Source organism: Vigna angularis, chromosome 3, assembly GCF_016808095.1.
Source record: "Vigna angularis cultivar LongXiaoDou No.4 chromosome 3, ASM1680809v1, whole genome shotgun sequence".
In the NCBI taxonomy this organism is placed as follows: domain Eukaryota; kingdom Viridiplantae; phylum Streptophyta; class Magnoliopsida; order Fabales; family Fabaceae; genus Vigna; species Vigna angularis.
The window spans coordinates 34188699-34206912 of record NC_068972.1 but is presented as its reverse complement, the minus strand read 5'-3'; the positions used below and the strand labels follow the sequence as shown (position 1 = coordinate 34206912).

General features: G+C 37.1%; 1 protein-coding gene across 11 annotated transcripts; it reads left to right on the top strand.

Moving 5' to 3' along the window:
• The first annotated feature begins 242 nt into the window (after positions 1-242).
• LOC108326303 (pseudouridine kinase) lies at positions 243-17501 on the top strand. Of its 11 annotated transcripts, none has more exons than XM_017559718.2 (9): positions 243-370; positions 5953-6078; positions 6257-6359; positions 14861-14908; positions 14998-15095; positions 15244-15358; positions 15466-15548; positions 16085-16646; positions 17137-17501. In XM_017559718.2, exons 1-9 carry the CDS (start codon positions 320-322, stop codon positions 17193-17195), a joined length of 1245 nt encoding a protein of 414 aa, XP_017415207.1. In that variant the 5' UTR covers positions 243-319; the 3' UTR covers positions 17196-17501. The 11 variants fall into 11 exon arrangements, 6 of the variants coding, with proteins under 6 accessions (XP_017415207.1, XP_017415206.1, XP_017415208.2 ...); XM_017559717.2 differs by having other exon boundaries at positions 14995-15095; XM_052874634.1 differs by lacking the exon at positions 243-370 and adding an exon at positions 4126-4409.
• The last annotated feature ends 713 nt before the right edge of the window (positions 17502-18214 follow it).

The following is an 18214-nucleotide window of genomic DNA, read 5'->3' as shown; positions in this document are numbered from 1 at the left end:
AGTATTAATAAAAATAATTTTTTCATATTAATTACAATATATTTTATATATTCTCTTATTTATAAAAGTAAGTAATAAAATAACGACATAATATAATAATTATCATCATCGAACAATATAATAGACTTAATTTGGAAGTTACAAAAATGTTGAGAAACACAAAAAAAAATAAAAATCTTGAAAATTCATAAATTGCACTTCTGTTATATAAACATCATTTTTATAATTTTGGGTTTAGGTTAAAACTGGTATATGTGAAATCAGTAAACTCACCTTCTGTTCATTTCTAACAAAGTTTCCAACCGTGAAGAAGGACTGCATGGCGGAGTCCACCGTCCCTAAGGGGGCCAAAAGATCCGTTACTTCCGAGGTTCCTTTTGCTTCTCTTTTTTGCGTTTTGTTTCTTTCTTTCTTCAGTAATTCACTAGGGAGTTATATGTATATTTCATAATCGTTGATACATGATACATTGATTAGAATAAACCTGCTATTATTTCACAAACAGTTTTGAAATTCCTCAGTACTGTTCTTCAGGATTGGTTGTTCCACTCTGTCTATTTGATGTTTTTCAAGTACTGTATTACATTTAGTGCATTTTTACTTGGAGAAGCCAATTTCCTAAACAATTCTTGAACTGGGGACAATTTTTCACTTATGAAAGCATACGGTTTATTGGTATAAATTCATAAGGACAAGTACAAAGGTATAGGTTTTCACTGAGGAACTATCGAGACATGCCATTCATATGGATTTTAATAAGAATAAAATATTATTGTAGGACCTTATGCCATGATTATGTCTCCATGTGCATATTAGAAAATAGCAATCAAATCTGGAGTGCAAATCTGTGAGTTGAAAATTGCAAAGTGCCAACCACATTTCCGTAATTGTAGGCTAGAATGATTCTACTTTTCTTGTATATATATTTGCTTATTTTCATCAATGAAGGACAACAGACTTTGAATATACTTTGACATGGTATCAGAGCCTCATTTCTGATATCCCTCTCTTCTAAACGTAGCTACTAAAAATGGCAAAAGAAGGAGAGAAGAGTGAAAGCGAGGTGGTGAAGAAAATGTCATCACCCTATGATCTGAGTGCCAGTGATAATCCTGGAAATGTGATTACACAGGTACAGTTAAAAGGAGAAAACTATGAAGAATGGGCTAAGGCGGTGAAGATCTCTTTACGTGCTCGAAGAAAATGGGGTTTCATAGATGGGACTCATACGGAACCTGAAACAGACACCTCCAAGATAGAAGATTGGTGGACAATTCAATCAATGCTCGTGTCTTGGATATTAAACACCATTGAACCTAATTTGCGTTCCACTATTGCCTATATGGAAAATGCAAAGGACCTCTGGGATGACATCAAAGAACGATTCTCGATCGTGAACGGACCAAGAATCCAACAACTAAAGTCAAAATTGGCGGAATGCAAACAACAAGGAATGACGATGGTTGCCTATTATGGGAAGCTGAAAATATTGTGGGATGAACTCGCAAATTATGAGCAAATCCCACAGTGTAAATGTGGTGGATGCAAGTGTAATATTGCGACCAAACTCGAGAAACGAAGAGAAGAAGAAAGAGTTCATCAATTCTTGATGGGACTAGATGACGAGGGCTATGGAACAACAAGGTCAAATGTTTTGGCAACAGATCCATTACCCTCATTAAACCGGGTGTATGCCACTATGGTGCAAGAAGAAAGAGTGAGAACGATCACTCGATCCAAAGAAGAGCGAGGAATGATAGTGGGAATGGTTGTGCAAACAGAGACTAAGGGCAAGCTACGCAATGAAGTAAAAGAAAAATCAATTGTGTGCACACATTGTGGAAGGACAGGACATGACAAGAGAAATTGCTTCGAGATCATCGGTTATCCAGACTGGTGGGGAGAAAGGCCACGAAATGAAAATAAAAGTGGCGGAAGACATCAACAAAGGACAACGTTCTTCCGAGGGAAAGGAGTAACACCTCGTGTCAATATAGCGCATACTAGTACAAGTAGTAGTGACTCGAAGTCAGATACCAAGAAACCAGAAGTAGCAGGACTGAGTAATGAGCAGTGGGAGATCCTCGCAACCATGTTGAATTCTCATAAAGCAAATACAACTGAAAAGATGACTGGTAAGAAATCACGTGACTTGTGGATTGTTGATAGTGGTGCCTCTAACCATATGACAGGAACGCTAGACAACTTGTGGGAGAGTCGAACCTTGGAAGGATGCCCTGTGGGACTGCCAAATGGTGAATTGGTATTGGCAGACAAAGAAGGATCAGTTTTTCTTGATGGAGGACTAAAACTTGAAAATGTTCTATATGTCCCGAAGTTGAATTGTAACTTGATTTCAGTGTCACAACTGATAGATGAAGCAAAATGTACAGTGCATTTTACTGATAAATTTTGTGCAATGCAGGACCACACTTTGAGGATGCTGATTGGAGCGGGTGAACGGAAAGATGGACTCTATTGGTATCGTGGTGTGAGTGACGTAAAAGCTCATCATATCAATACAGAAAGTCAACTTGAGATTTGGCACAAGCGAATGGGACATCCCGCCTACCAAATTGTTGAAAAGATTCCGAATATGACAATCACGCGTGGTGATAAGAATACAAGTAGAGTGTGTGAAGTATGTGAAAAATCAAAGCAAAGTAGGAATAAATTCCCTTTAAGTGATTCTCAAGCATCCAATGTTTTCGATTTAATACATTGTGATTTATGGGGTCCATACAGAACTCTCTCTTCATGTGGTGCATCTTACTTTCTAACCTTGGTTGATGATTGTTCTCGAGCTGTGTGGATATACTTGTTGAACAGTAAGAAAGGTGTGTCGCAAACCTTAATGAATTTCATCACTTTAATAGAACGGCAATACAAGAAACAAGTGAAAATGATACGAAGTGACAATGGAACAGAGTTCATGTGCCTTCAACAATATTTTCAGCTACATGGGATACTACATCAAACTTCATGTACTGGAACACCTCAGCAAAATGGAAGAGTTGAGCGAAAACATCAACACATTCTAAATGTAGCACGTGCTTTAAGGTTTCAAGGACAACTTCCGCTTAAATTCTGGGGTGAATGCATTTTGACTGCAGGTTACTTGATCAATCGTACACCTTCAACAATTCTCCAAGGAAAAACTCCATATGAAATAGTTAATGGGAACCCGCCTACCTATGATCACTTGCGGGTGTTTGGATGCTTGTGTTATGCACACAACCAAGATAGGAATGGTGATAAATTTGCAAGTAGAAGTCGCAAGAGTGTGTTTGTTGGATATTCGGCTGGACAGAAGGGGTGGAAATTATTTGATCTAGAAAGAGAAGTTTTCTGGGTTTCGAGAGATGTCAAGTTTGTTGAAAATGAATTTCCGTTTGCCTCTCTCATTCATAAGGAACCTTCAGAAATGAAGTTGCCTTTCATTAATGCTGGTGTAGAAAATCATGACGAACACATTGTGGAAATTGATGAAAATGACCCTACGACCGAGACAGTGACCACAAATGAGTTCAATGGGGTTCAAGATAACAGCCATGATCTAGAACTCGCATCTCAAGTTGTTCCTTCACCAGAACAAACTTCTAGTTCGACAATAGAAAACGAGGTTGACAAGATGTCTACTGTGTCTTCTCCACTCGGGAAAGGTCACCGTGTACGACAACCATCGGTGAAGCTTCGTGATTATGTCACTAACACCACCATCCAAGTTAAGTCATCAATCCTCACTCCACATTCAGTTTCCTCAGGTATGTCTTACCCATTGACAAATTATCTTAATTGTGACAAATTCTCCTTGCAACACAGAATCTTTCTTGCAGCCCTTCATGAAGAGCGAGAGCCAGTACACTTTTCCGAAGCAGTTCGGGATGTTCGGTGGAGGGATGCAATGACTAATGAAATTGATGCCCTCCAAAACAATGGAACTTGGGACATTATAGCTTTGCCGGCAGGGAAAAAGCCTTTGGGATGCAAGTGGATTTACAAAATTAAATATCACTCTGATGGGAGTATTGAACGTTTCAAAGCACGACTAGTTGTCTTGGGAAATCACCAAGTTGAAGGGATTGATTACGATGAAACCTTTGCCCCAGTGGCAAAGATGGTCACCATTCGAACAATATTAGCAGTCGCTGTTGCCAAAGACTGGGAACTTCATCAAATGGATGTTCATAATGCTTTTCTGCACGGAGATCTAGACGAAGCGGTGTATATGAAACTGCCACCAGGGTTCTTGGTGTCACAAAATGGTTTGGTATGTCGTCTCCGCAAGTCCATTTATGGGCTTCGTCAGGCCCCTCGGTGTTGGTTTGCTAAGCTCTCAAATGCTCTTGACCAATACGGATTTCAACGCTCTCAATCCGACCATTCCTTGTTCACTTTTCGAAAAAAAGGTATACAACTAGTTGTGTTAGTTTATGTGGATGATCTTGTCATTGCTGGTAATCATGGTGAAGAGATTGCAAAATTCAAAAGTTATCTTCATCAATGTTTCCATATGAAGGACTTAGGTAAATTAAAATACTTTCTTGGGGTGGAGGTTGCTCGGTCTTCTACAGGACTTTTCCTGTGTCAACGGAAGTATGCTTTGGACATCATCGCTGAAACAGGATTGCTTGGGGGAAAACCAGTGCCCACTCCCATTGAAGAAAATCATCGATTGGCCTTGGCTAATGATGATCTTCTCTCTGACCCGAGCCAGTATCGACGCCTCGTTGGGCGCCTTATTTACTTGTGTTTTACTAGACCTGAATTATCCTATAGTGTTCATGTTTTATCTCAGTTTATGCAACAACCACGACAGGAGCACTGGCGTGCTGCACTACGTGTGGTACGTTATTTAAAAGGTCAACCTGGTCAAGGTGTGCTTTTAAAAAGGGAAAGTGACCTTCGTCTTTATGGATGGTGTGACTCTGATTGGGCTACTTGTCCTCTCACGCGTCGCTCTATAACAGGGTGGATTGTTTTCCTTGGTCAATCCCCAATCTCATGGAAAACCAAGAAACAACACACAGTTTCTCGATCCTCAGCTGGAGCAGAATATCGATCTATGGCAAACACAACGTGTGAGTTGAAATGGCTTCAAGGTCTTCTTTTAAGTCTGGGTATTCCCCACTCCGTACCCATGAATCTTTATTGTGACAACCAAGCTGCCCTTCATATCGCCAAGAATCCAGTTTTTCATGAGCGGACGAAGCATATTGAAGTAGACTGTCATCTTATTCGTGATGAGATACAGCAAAATCGTATTCAACCTACCCATGTATCCACTCATTCTCAACTTGCTGACCTCTTCACCAAACCGCTTGGCGTCACTCAATTTGGCTCATTTTTGGACAAGCTGGGCATTCATAACCCTCATGCTCCACCTTGAGGGGGGGTAATAAGAATAAAATATTATTGTAGGACCTTATGCCATGATTATGTCTCCATGTGCATATTAGAAAATAGCAATCAAATCTGGAGTGCAAATCTGTGAGTTGAAAATTGCAAAGTGCCAACCACATTTCCGTAATTGTAGGCTAGAATGATTCTACTTTTCTTGTATATATATTTGCTTATTTTCATCAATGAAGGACAACAGACTTTGAATATACTTTGACAGATTTGTATAGTTTTGAATAATTACCTGCTACTTGATTGGTTCTGTGCCAGTGTAGGAGTGGAGAGAAATACAGTAACAGGAATCGAGAGTAGGATTAGGGGAAAAATGAAGTTTTGTGAAATGAGACTAATAAATGGTTATGCATCCTGCAAGCTCTTTTCATGCTAATATTTCTTTTTTATTTTCTAAGTTAAAGGTCATGTTAGCTGCTAATAATTGTTTACTCACTGCAGTTCTTTTTCATGTTATTTTGTTTTATTTATCTCTTCTAACTTCATTGCATTTTGTGCCAATTTACTTGATGGTTGTTTGTTGTTGTTGATGGTGGTAAGGTTGCACTCAGAGGCAAAAAATTGGAGCATGGAGATGGAGAAGTAGTAATAATTGGGGGTATGGTGTTGGACATTCACGCTACACCTTCAGTGAGAGCAAATTCTGGAACAACTGTCCCTGGCAAGGTTGTAATCTATTTTATCTGAAAAGGAAAGAAGAAAAGAAACCTAATAGGGTTCTGTTTGTGTTAACTCAATTGTGTTAATGATGTGACAAGCATAAGCAGTCGTTGCCCTGATTGAATATTCTTTATCTTTTTCATGTTTGTATCTATCTTCTTATTCTTATACTGGAGAATTTCAGGTCTATTATGTTAGAGGAGGTGTGGGGAGGAATGTAGCAGAGTGCATGTCAAAACTCGGAGCTAAGCCATTCATGATCAGTGCTATTGGGTTTGACATGGCCGGTAAATAATTACTATCCCCAAGCATTTTCTTGCAATGTTGTCATTCTTTTTACTTCAAGCTTTTATTGTGGTCAAGAGGCACCCTGTATGGCAACTTCAGCTGATATCTATTGAAATCTATTGGCTGTTCAAAATTTGGATATATGTTTATGTCCTACTTAGAGTAAAGAAGAGATGTAGTATTGTTTTTAGCCATGTACTATTATTGTTTTTAGCAAAATGTGGTATAAAACAATATTCTTTGGAATCTCTGGAGTCCTAGAAATGAGAGGAAAGGATTGGAAATGGTTCTTGGATGGAAATTTTATAAAGATTATGCAATCCCCAATCCTGCAAATATACAATGAATTACAATGAATGCCCTCCTACAAAATAGATATACAATGTGCTTTTACTCATAATATTTCATTAATCAGATCAATATTACATGTCAAGTCCTACTAATTAACTCCAATAATCTTCTAGATTTGACTGATCCGTGGTGGGTTAATGATTGATGTCCGATGCTTAACACTTTGATTTTTTGACTACCTTTAGTTACTTAGATCCTTGATTACAATATTAGACTTTGTACACCAGTTGAATACATAAAAATAGCCATTATGTTACAAAAGAATCTAATAATTTAAACAGTAGGAACCTATGAAGCTCTGACATGACTAAGATGTCGCACTTCCTGGCTTCAGATATGTCTCCGATAGGGACATGGAATCGACATGTTCACGACATGGTGTCGGATACTGTCAGGAATAAAAGAGGAAGACCGAATGGTAGCAAGAAGGAAGGAGGGAAGTAGAGACCGAACGGTAGCCAGAAGGGAGGAGGGAAGTAGAGGCCGAATGGTAGCCAGAAGAGAGAAGGGAAGTAGAGGCCGAACAGTAGCCAGAAGGGAGAAGGGAAGTATAGACCGAACATATTCAGAAGGGAGGAGGGAAGTAAAGGCTGAACGGTATATGTACGCTAGTACCAAACGATATATATACGCTAGTACTGAATGGTATTTAGTAGAAGCAGGTTGGGTTAGCAGAAAGGATAGGGCGCGAGAATGAGACACTATAAATAGTCTTCCTGTAACTCTATTCAAGGGGATTTATTTCATTTTTGAGTATAGACTGGCATATTTGCCAGTGGAGGAAGATAGGCTTCCTTGGGGGAGATTACACTTGTAATTTCCTATACTTTCATTTTTGTTGTTCTAGTGTTTGAGTGAGAAGAGAGCACAGATTTAGGTTACTTGCATAAAGTAACCTAACAGGTACACTCTATTGGGTCAAGCATGGTTCTGTTCTTGGACACTGTGATGGTGACACGATCCACTTCTTGGACACGTGTACACACTCGATTTAGGAGAAACGAATAGGCACAAACTATAGATTGCAATTTTGATTCATAGAAGAATCACACGAAGGAAGGAGAAAGAAAGAGGAAGAAGAAAAAAAAGTAAATTTTGAAGTAAAAGAGAAGAACTGTTTGTTGTGTTGCAATTGCAAAAGAAAACGAAATTTTGAAATGAAGAAGAACCATTTGTTGTGTTGCTGTTGCACAAGAAAATTACAAAAAGAAGAAGAAAAGGGAAGAAGATACATGAAAAAGGGAGAGAGGTACATCAATAGTGCTAAAAACAACTTTTTTTATAATTATTTTATTCGAACCCTTTAATCATTGTTCTCCTATTTTATTGTAATTTGTTCTATTGCATTTTGTTATAATTTATTTACATTTCATTTGTTTCCAATTTAAATTTAAAATCTGAGTAATGATTTTTTATTTAATTTCTACATTTGATTTTTATATTAAAGTAAATTTTCTAAATTTAATTTATTTTTGTTATAGAAAATTAAGATGAATCAAGTTATGGAAGAAGGAAACAAGACTTTTGTGGAGATATGTTTCAAAGTCAAGATAGACTTTTGGTGGTGGAAATAAATGAACGAAGGTTACTACCTTATACTCGAGTAAAAGCTCATTTGTTAACATTGACTGGAGGAAGAGTAAGAATTTGTCTAAATATAATCCCGTCAAAAGTTGAGTTTAAAAAGTTAGACAATGAAACAAAATTGAAAATAGAAAATTCAAAGAAAGAGAAAGGTCCCTTTACAAATAATGGTTTTAATTCAAAACTCATGTTTATAAACTTTTTTCAATATTCAAGCTAGAGATAGTCTTGATTGTCAAATTGTGAGGATGTTTTCTTATGATGCTAATACTTTTAATTTTAGTGGATATGTATAACCACATATAATAAATTGAGAGATCCTTTACTTTCAAAAGAACGATGTAACATAGAAAATCTTTTGCAACCTATAAGAAATTCATGAAATCAGAAATGTATAACGATTGTTAGTGATGTGTGGATTGATTCTCAAAGAAGATTACTTATAAATTTCATGACTATCACTTAGGGTGGACCAATGATTTGGAAGTCAATAGATAAATTAGGTGAGATAAAAGACTAGTATTTTATTGCTAAACATAAATTTTCACAATCAAGAGTATCTTTAACTTGAATATTGAAAGAAGTTTGTAAAGAACCTTTGAGTTTTGGGTTAACACCATTGTTTGTCTGATTTCTTTCTTCAAATACATGTATGTGGCGGAGGGACCTCGTTTTTCTTTTGAATTTTCTATTTTCAAGTTTGCTTCATTGTATAACTTTCTAAACTCAACATGTTTTAATGGGGTGACATTTGGACAAATTCCAACTCTTTCATTAATTTTTAACAAATGAGCTCTTATTTGAGTATAAGATCCATGGAATGAAAAATCACACAAACTATACTTGATCATATTATTTTCACTAAGAGTAGTCTTTCTTAAATTTGAAACGGATATCTACAAAGATTTTGTTTCATCCTTTTGTTCCATAACTTGATTCATCCTAATTTTCTATAACAAAAATAAATTAAATATAAAAAATACACTTGAATATGAAAATCAAATATAAAATTAAATAAAAAATCATTATTCAAATTTTAAATTGAAAAGAAACATAATGTAAATAAATTATACGAAAAAGTAATCTTACAATATAACAAATTATACAAATAAAATAATATAAAAAGATGAATATAATAGAAAACTGGTTAAAGGATTTGAATATAATAATAAAAGTTGTTTTTAGCACTCCTGGTCTACCTGTCTCCCTCCTTTATGCTTCTTCCCACTTCCTCATTTCTGCAGGTATGCAACATTTTTTTTTGCAACACAACAAACGATTCTTCTTCTCTTCAAAATTTTGTTTTTTTCTTCTTCTTTTGTGTGAATCAATTCTGTTATAGATTGTTTGTGCCTATTTGTTTCTCTTAAATCGGGTATGATACATGTGTCCAAGTAGTGGACTGTGTTATTGCTGCTGTGCCCAAGAACATAACCGTGTCCAACTGAATAGTGTATCTGACATGAGTTCATGTGTCTGTGTCAGAGACACATCTGAAGCAGGGAAGAGTAACATTGTGGCTGTCTTAATAGAATGTACCCCTCCAAGGATGCCAACTGATATATATGTCATTCCAATGTGTTAAGAATTGTTAGGATATTTATCCTATTTTATCATCATTATAATGTGTCAAGGGTTACCCTATTTATCATGATTATATTGTGTCTAGGATTACCCTATTTATCATGATTATATTGTGTCTAGGGTTACCCTGTTACCCTATTTATCATGTACTTGTGTATCAATTTATTCTTATAAATAGAAGATTGTGAGAGGGATCAATCAAGTCCTCTAGAATTATTTTACAGTTTCAATCTTAAGTTGGTATCAGAGCGGGTCGATCCCGCTCTAGTTTCTGTCTCGTAATATATATCTGTTCGGCACCACAGTTCTTCGTCGCCTGCCACCATCTGCCGCTGCCCGCCGCCGGCCACCGTCCACCGTCGGCCACCGTCGTCTGTTGCCGGCCACCGTCGTCCGTTGCCGACCACCGTCCGACCACTGTCGTCCGTCGCCGGCCACCGCCCGCCGTTGCCGGCCACCGTCGTCCATCACTGTCACAGTTTCCTTCGTCTAAACCCTTAGGGTTTTCTTGTTCCTCGCTAGTACTATTCGTCTTCTTCAGAAATGGCGTCTGGCAGTACTCTTTCCTTCTCTGGAAGTCCATCAATTACCTCCAAGAAGCTAAATCGAAAAAATTATCTATCATGGTCTACTGCCGTTGAAATGTGGTTCCTTGGCCAAGGGCATTATGACCACCTTGAGCGAGATGGAAGCCATGTGCCTACTGAAAAAGCTGATCAGTGGAAACAAGTAGATTTCCAGTTGTGTGCCCTGTTATGGCAATCAGTGGAACCCAAACTTCTTGTATCTTTGAGGGCTTTCAAAACTTGTCACTCCTTTTGGAAGAAAGCCCAAAGCATTTATGCCAACGATATTCAACGTCTCTATGACACTACGAACAAGCTTGCATCTCTTAAAATGGTAGACCGTGATATGGTGTCCTTCATGGCTGAAGCCCAATCTGCTGTCGAAGAACTTAGGATGTTTTTGGAAGTAGATCCATTAGAGGATATAAAAAAGAAACTAGACAAATTTTACATGGTGTTGATCCTTCGTGCCCTACATCCCGATTTTGATCATCTCAGAGATCAACTTCTAACTAGTCATGAGGTCCCCTCTATGGAAACATTGACCACTCGCCTTCTGCGTGTCCCGGTACCTCAAACTCAAGAAGCGCATGAACTAGTGGAACCATCTGTCATGGTTGCCACACGAGGAAGAGGAGGACGTGGCACTAGAGGAGGAGGACGAGGAGGTCGGGGACGTCCTCAATGCACATACTGTAAAAGGATGGGTCATACTCAAGAGAATTGCTACTCCTTACATGGTTTCCCTTCCAAAACCGCCAATATTTCGAAGACTGAAACTTCCACTTCGAAGACTGAAACTTCCACTTCTATGTTTTCTGAGGATGAATATCAAGAGTATTTAATGTTAAAGTCTAACAGCTTGGCACAACCATCTCAATCTCCCAATACATCAACAACCTGCGTTTCTCAATCTATGGAAGGTCAAAATTCATGGGTAATTGACTCAGGTGCTTCTGATCACATTTCTGGTAATACCTCTTTGTTCTTATCTATTTCCTTTCGAGAAAAACCTCATTTCATAACCCTTGCAAATGGATCTAAAACTTCTTCCAAAGGAGTCAGTCATGTTTCTTTATCTCCCTCCCTCAATCTCAACTCAGTCCTTTTTGTCCCTAATTGTCCTTTTAATTTAATTTCCTTAAGTCAGTTGACTAAAATGTTAAATTGTTCAATAACCTTTGATCATAAATCTTTTGTTATACAGGAGCGTGGTTCGGGGAGACAGATTGGAGAAGGATATGAAGCTGGTGGATTATACCATTTTGGATCTCGTCCAAGGGTGTCCTGTGTTGCTGCTGCTAATCCTAAAGTGCTACATGATCGACTTGGCCATCCTCATTTGTCTAAATTAAAAAAGATGTGTCCTGAACTTAGTGGTCTCCAAACCTTAGAATGTGAGTCATGTCAATTAGGAAAACATGTTAGATCTTCCTTTCCTAAAAGGTCTCAATCAATATGTAATTCTAGTTTTTCCATCATGCATTCTGATATATGGGGACCTAGTCGTATCTCCTCCTTTGGTTTTAGATATTTTGTTACCTTTATTGATGAATATTCAAGATGTACTTGGGTTTATCTTATGAAAAATCGTTCTGAATTGTTAGTTATCTTAACATCTTTTTTGAATGAAATCAAGAATCAATTTGGTCAAGTAATCAAAATATTAAGAAGTGATAATGCAAAAGAGTATTTCTCATCCTCCTTTTCTACCATCTTGAGTTCCCATGGTATCTTACATCAGTCTACTTGTCCTCATACACCACAGCAAAGTGGTATAGCAGAACGAAAAAATAGACACTTGGTTGAAACTGCTCGTACCCTTTTGCTTGGTGCCCATATTCTTGTCCATCACTGGGGGATGTCATCTTAACTGCATGTTATCTTATTAATAGGATGCCCTCCTCCTCTCTTAATAATAAAGTCCCTTTCTCCATTTTGTTTCCTAATGATCTTCTCTTTCATACATCTCCCCGAGTGTTTGGCTGTGTATGTTTTGTTCATGACATGTCTCCATGTCTAGACAAACTCTCCGCTCGCGCTCTCAAATGTGTCTTCTTAGGCTATTCTCGACTTCAAAAAGGATATCGGTGTTACTCTCCTGAAACTAAGAAGTATTACATGTCTGCCAATGTCACATTCTTTGAACAGACTCCTTACTTCTCTCCATCTGTTCAGGATGTTTCTATCCTCCAGCAGGTCCTTCCTATTCCAATGGCTGAGTCAAATAGCTCCACTGTCTCTGTTATTCCAAGTCTTGATCACAATCCTTCTACACCTATTTCTCCACATATTGAGATCATCCCATACAGGGCCCCAATAGATAGTCCACCTCCCCAAGACAATGGTGAATCTCCTACTTCAGATTCTTTTCCCTCGTCACCTCCTCCCACGCCTCCTGGTGCAAATGATTCAGCATGGCCTATTGCCCTCAGAAAAGGTACTCGTTCCACTCGAAACCCTCATCCCATTTATAATTTTCTAAGCTATCATCGATTGTCGCCCTCCTATTTTTCTCTTTTATCCTCAGTGTCCTCTGTTGTTATACCCAAGAATGTGAAAGAAGCACTTGATCATCCTGGATGGCGACAAGCTATGATTGTAGAAATTCAGGCTCTTGACCACAGTAATACTTGGGAGCTGGTGCCCCTTCCCCCAGGAAAAAAGGCGGTTGGTTGTCGATGGGTGTATGCAGTTAAAGTTGGCCCTGATGGTGAAATTGATTGGCTCAAAGCTCGACTTGTTGCAAAAGGTTACACTCAGGTTTATGGTCTTGATTATTGTGACACTTTCTCTCCTGTAGCCAAGATGACTACTATTCGTCTCTTCTTTGCCATGGCAGTCATTCGTCACTGGCCACTTCATCAATTGGATATCAAGAATGCCTTCCTACATGGTAATCTTGAGGAAGAAGTTTATATGGAGCAACCTCCTGGGTTTGTTGCTCAGGGGGAGTCTGGTATGGTATGCAAATTGCATCAATCTCTATATGGCCTCAAGCAATCCCCACGTGCTTGGTTTGGAAAGTTTAGCTCCATTGTTCAAAAATTTGGGCTAAAACGCAGTGAAGCAGACCATTCAGTTTTTTATTGTCATTCTTCTCTTGGGAAATGTGTTTACTTAATAGTATATATTACAGGAAATGATGTTGTTGGAATATCTCAACTAAAAGAGTACTCGTGTAGACATTTTCAAACCAAGGATCTTGGAAGTCTCAAATACTTCTTAGGCATTGAAGTAGCGCAATCAAAAGATGGAGTTGTAATCTCCCAAAGGAAGTATGCTCTTGATATATTACAAGAAATAGGCATGATTGATTGTAGACCGGTAGACAGTCCCATGGACCCAAACCAGAAATTAAGGACAGAAGAAGGTGAATTATTCTCCGATCCAGAGAGGTATAGGAGGCTGGTTGGAAAACTGATTTATCTCACTATTACAAGGCCAGATCTATCCTTTGTAGTTGGAGTGGTTAGTCAGTTCATGCAGGCTCCATGTGTTGACCATTGGAATGCTCTCATTCGCATTCTAAGGTATGTAAAGAAGGCTCCCGGGCAAGGATTTGTTATATGAAGATAAAGGAAGCATTCAGGTCTCTGGGTATTGTGATGCAAATTGGGCAGGTTCACCTATTGATAGACGGTCTACTACAGGATATTGTGTTTTTCTGGGAGGAAACATTATTTCATGGAAAAGTAAGAAATAGAATGTAGTAGCTCGATCAACAGCAGAAGCCGAGTATAGGGCAATGGCATCACTAACATGTAAACTTATATGGGTGAAACAATTCCTTCAAGAGGTTAAATTTTGTGACATCCATACTATGAAGATGTATTGCGACAATCAAGTTGCTCTCCACATTGCATCAAATCCAGTGTTTCACGAGAGGACTAAACATATAGAAATTGATTGTCATTTTGTTCGTGAAAAGTTGTTGACCAAAGAAATATGTACTGAGTTTATTGGGTCAAACGATCAACTCACAGATGTATTGACCAAGTCATTAAGGGGTCCTCGGATTGAGTTTATTTGTTCCAAGCTTGGTACATACAATTTGTATGCTCCAGCTTGAGGGGGAGTATTAGGATATTTATCCTATTTTATCATCATTATAGTGTGTCAAGGGTTACCCTATTTATCATGATTATATTGTGTCTAGGATTACCCTATTTATCATGATTATATTGTGTCTAGGGTTATCCTATTTATCATGTACTTGTGTATCAATTTATTCTTATAAATAGAAGATTGTGAGAGGGATCAATCAAGCCCTCTAGAATTATTTTACAGTTTCAATCTTAAGTAGAATCATCTGCCGATTTTCTACAATGACTTCACTGTACCAGAAGACATGTTGATGAAAATGACATTTGGAGAATAAATTTCTTCTTCTACTGTATTTTTTCTTCATCTAGGAAATCTGTTGTTGAATCAGTGGAAATCTGCTGGCCTATCTGCAGAAGGTAAGCTATTTTTTCTTGGTGGCTTCATCATTAGATATGCCATAGCTGTAAAACAATGATATTTTTGTATGTTTTTGAATTTTAAGTAGGTATTTTGAAGGATAAAGATATTGAAACTCCAGTCGTATGCAATTTATTTGATATTAATGGGGAGGTAGCCGCTGGTGTTGCTAGTGTGGAAGCTCTTGTAAGTTGACCATTCAAGTACTAAGCTATCAAGTAATCTCCTAACTTAAGCAAGCTAAAATATGTATTTTGAAACTTTTTTTGTAATGACAGTTGTTGTAAAAGACTGAAGCAAGGAAAACATATATAATACAATCATCATGTTGCAGGAAAAATATCTGACACCTGACTGGATCTTGCACTTTAGAAATGCTTTGCCTTCTGCTCCAGTGTTAATGGTGGATGCCAATCTGAGTCTTCCTGCTCTTGAAGCTGCTTGTAAAAGTACATTTCATGCTAACATTTTAATTCTCTTTTTCCCTCTCTGCTGGATTATGAACTCACTACATATGTTGTTTTCCATTGAATAAATAAATATCTACATTCCTCAGTGGCGGCTGACATGGAGTGTCCTGTGTGGTTTGAGCCAGTATCAGTTACTAAATCCCGAAGAATCAGTTTTATTGCTGAGTATGTGAGTGCCTTGCTTTACACAAACTTGATATTCTTTATTATATTTATCTCATGGTTTGTTAAAGTTGGTTGTGGTTAATTGGGGATTGCAGTAGTCTGAAGTAGTTGTTTAGAAAGAGAGAGAAGAATGAGAGACCAGATAAATTCCATGCGTTTAATTTACATAGTGGAGGCTCTTGTGTATAATGCAAGTTTTAAATAGAGTGGATAACAATTTCCATAATTATATGAATACATACAATTCATAGTATTTCATAATAAACCTGATTGCAATACTTACATAATCCCTAACTGTCGTTGTAAATATTTGTTTTGTGTCATCAACTTTCCTTACTTTGTCTTGAATTCTTGATATTCATTATCTTAATAATGATGTTATAATATGCACAAATTTAAATATTTACCATTATGACTAGTTTTCTTTAGATATATTACATTGTGCAATGTGCATATGATTTAACTCTATCGATGTCATAGGATAGCATTTGTGTTTTTTTGTAAAAAGTTGTTCTTGACACTTGTGCATATTTTGTGTAGGTGACTTTTGTTTCACCGAATGAAGATGAACTTATTGCGATGGCAAATGCTTTATCTGGTTGTGATAAGTTTCAACCACTTAAAGAAAGTCAGAAGAAAAATATTTCAGTAATGTCTTTGTTTCAATTGCTGAAACCAGCAATATGGGTTTTGTTAGAAAATGGCATTGAAGTGGTCCTAGTGACCGTTGGCTCTAAAGGAGTGTTTTTATGCCATAAAGGAGGGCCTCGCCACTCTAAAAAGCCTACAGAGAAAATAAATCGGAGTGGTTTTGGTGGACAATTATTCAACGCTTTCATGCAAAAATGTCCTCCTAGTCGCTATTCTGGCTTTTCAGAACTTAATAAAAGCTCCCATTTTTTTGCTGTGCATTTTCCATCTCTTGCTGCGTCAGTTGTGAGGCTTACTGGTGCTGGTGATTGCTTAGTGGGTGGAATACTCACATCAATTTGTGCAGGATTAGATATTATGCAAAGTGTGTCAGTTGGCATTGCAGTGGCTAAAGCTGCTGTTGAGGCTGAGGCTAATGTCCCTAATGCTTTCAATTTATCAGCTATCGCAGGTAATGTTTTAGCTTTGTATTTTAGTCATAGCCATGGTCATACGCATATCTAGTTGCTATTTTTCTGTTACATGCTTGAAAGTTACGTAGTGAACTTATCAGCATCCCTGGTGACAAATAATTCATTTTTGTTAACTCTATTGCTTTTCTTTTTGGAAATTGGCAGCCTACATGTTGACTTGAATCAGTGTTTGAGAAATGAAAAATTCATATGAAGCCTAATAAGTATTTATTTGAATTATGGATTAAGATGTAAATGCACTGCAAAGAGATGTTGATATAATATCCCATGGTCTAACCAAAAACGAGAAGAGTTTGATTAGGCAAAATTTTATGTTGTACACTACTTAATCAATAGTATTTTCTCTTCAATTATGGATTAAGATTTTGTATGGTTTTGTTTATTGATTGTCGGTGCTTTTACAACCATGATGATGCGATCATCTTTTCAATCATGACCCTCTGTTTTCTTTTTTTCTGTCTTGTGCAGATGATGCTAAATCTGTATACTCCGGTGCCAAAGTTCTTTTCCACCAATCGATGTTGTAAATTTTGAATTAGGATTGTGGTAGATGAACAGCTTGAGTTGTGATATAGCAACCTCCTTTGCTCCGAAAAAAGTGGTCACACCATCCAAAGGCTTATCGCATTGAAATATAAATTAACAACTATTTTTTGTATTTTTATTAAAGTTTTTAGATATAGGATTGTAGTTGATGCACTTTTTTTTAACATTGGTATGCACTTCTGCACTGGCATACTGAACTTGATCATGTCATGATCTCTGTCTCTCTGGTGAAAAATTTCCCCCTAAAATTTACGTTTTTACACAAATCTAACATAATTTTCAGCTCATTACTTAGCAGCTCCTCTTAGTTCTTCTCAAGAAGACTATTGGATATGATAACTGATGTTGTTTGCGTTCTTCCAATGATAAATGTATGAAATTTGGATGATGTAAGACTATAATAAGTCTCCTTTCAGTGTAAGAAAACACCACACAAGTTTTCCTAAATTCAAAGGAAAAGTGGCCAACGAAAACATGGGATTTTCACAATGCTGAGAATCAACAATCTGTTTTGCAAGTTTTTGCTATGCAGTTTCGACGTACAGTCCTAATTTCGAGTTACCTACTCAAATATATAATTGTTTGAACTTTTCAAAATAAAATAAAATTCAGTCTAATATGGAAAATCAATTACTCTACTATGAGATATACACAAAAAAGTTACCACAAGAAATTTGGGTACAATTTCATCTCCAACTGTTTTATTATTTATTTTTAATTCGGGTGAATAGTAAAACGATAAAACAACAACCCATACAATACAAAGCAACAAAGAAAATAAAGCAACGAAGATGGAAAACAAAAAAATGGAAGCAATGAAAACAATTGAGAGAGAAACAATGACAAACTAAACTAAAAAATCAAACAAGATACGAAACTGTAACAACAGAGAAAAGCAAACACTAAAAATAGTGATGGAAACAGAGACAAAATATAAAAAAGACAATAGAAAATAAAAAACAGAAACACATTACTTCTTTCCAAATTGATATAGAAGTGA

Excerpts from the sequence above, each read along its gene's own strand:
- LOC108326303 (XM_052874633.1), top strand. The coding sequence starts at position 4,263 with ATGGTTTGGTATGTCGTCTCCGCAAGTCCATTTATGGGCTTCGTCAGG. Across the intron at positions 4,410-5,952 it reads GTTCACTTTTCGAAAAAAAG|GTTGCACTCAGAGGCAAAAA; the intron begins GTATACAACTAG and ends GATGGTGGTAAG. Across the intron at positions 6,079-6,256 it reads GAACAACTGTCCCTGGCAAG|GTCTATTATGTTAGAGGAGG; the intron begins GTTGTAATCTAT and ends GGAGAATTTCAG.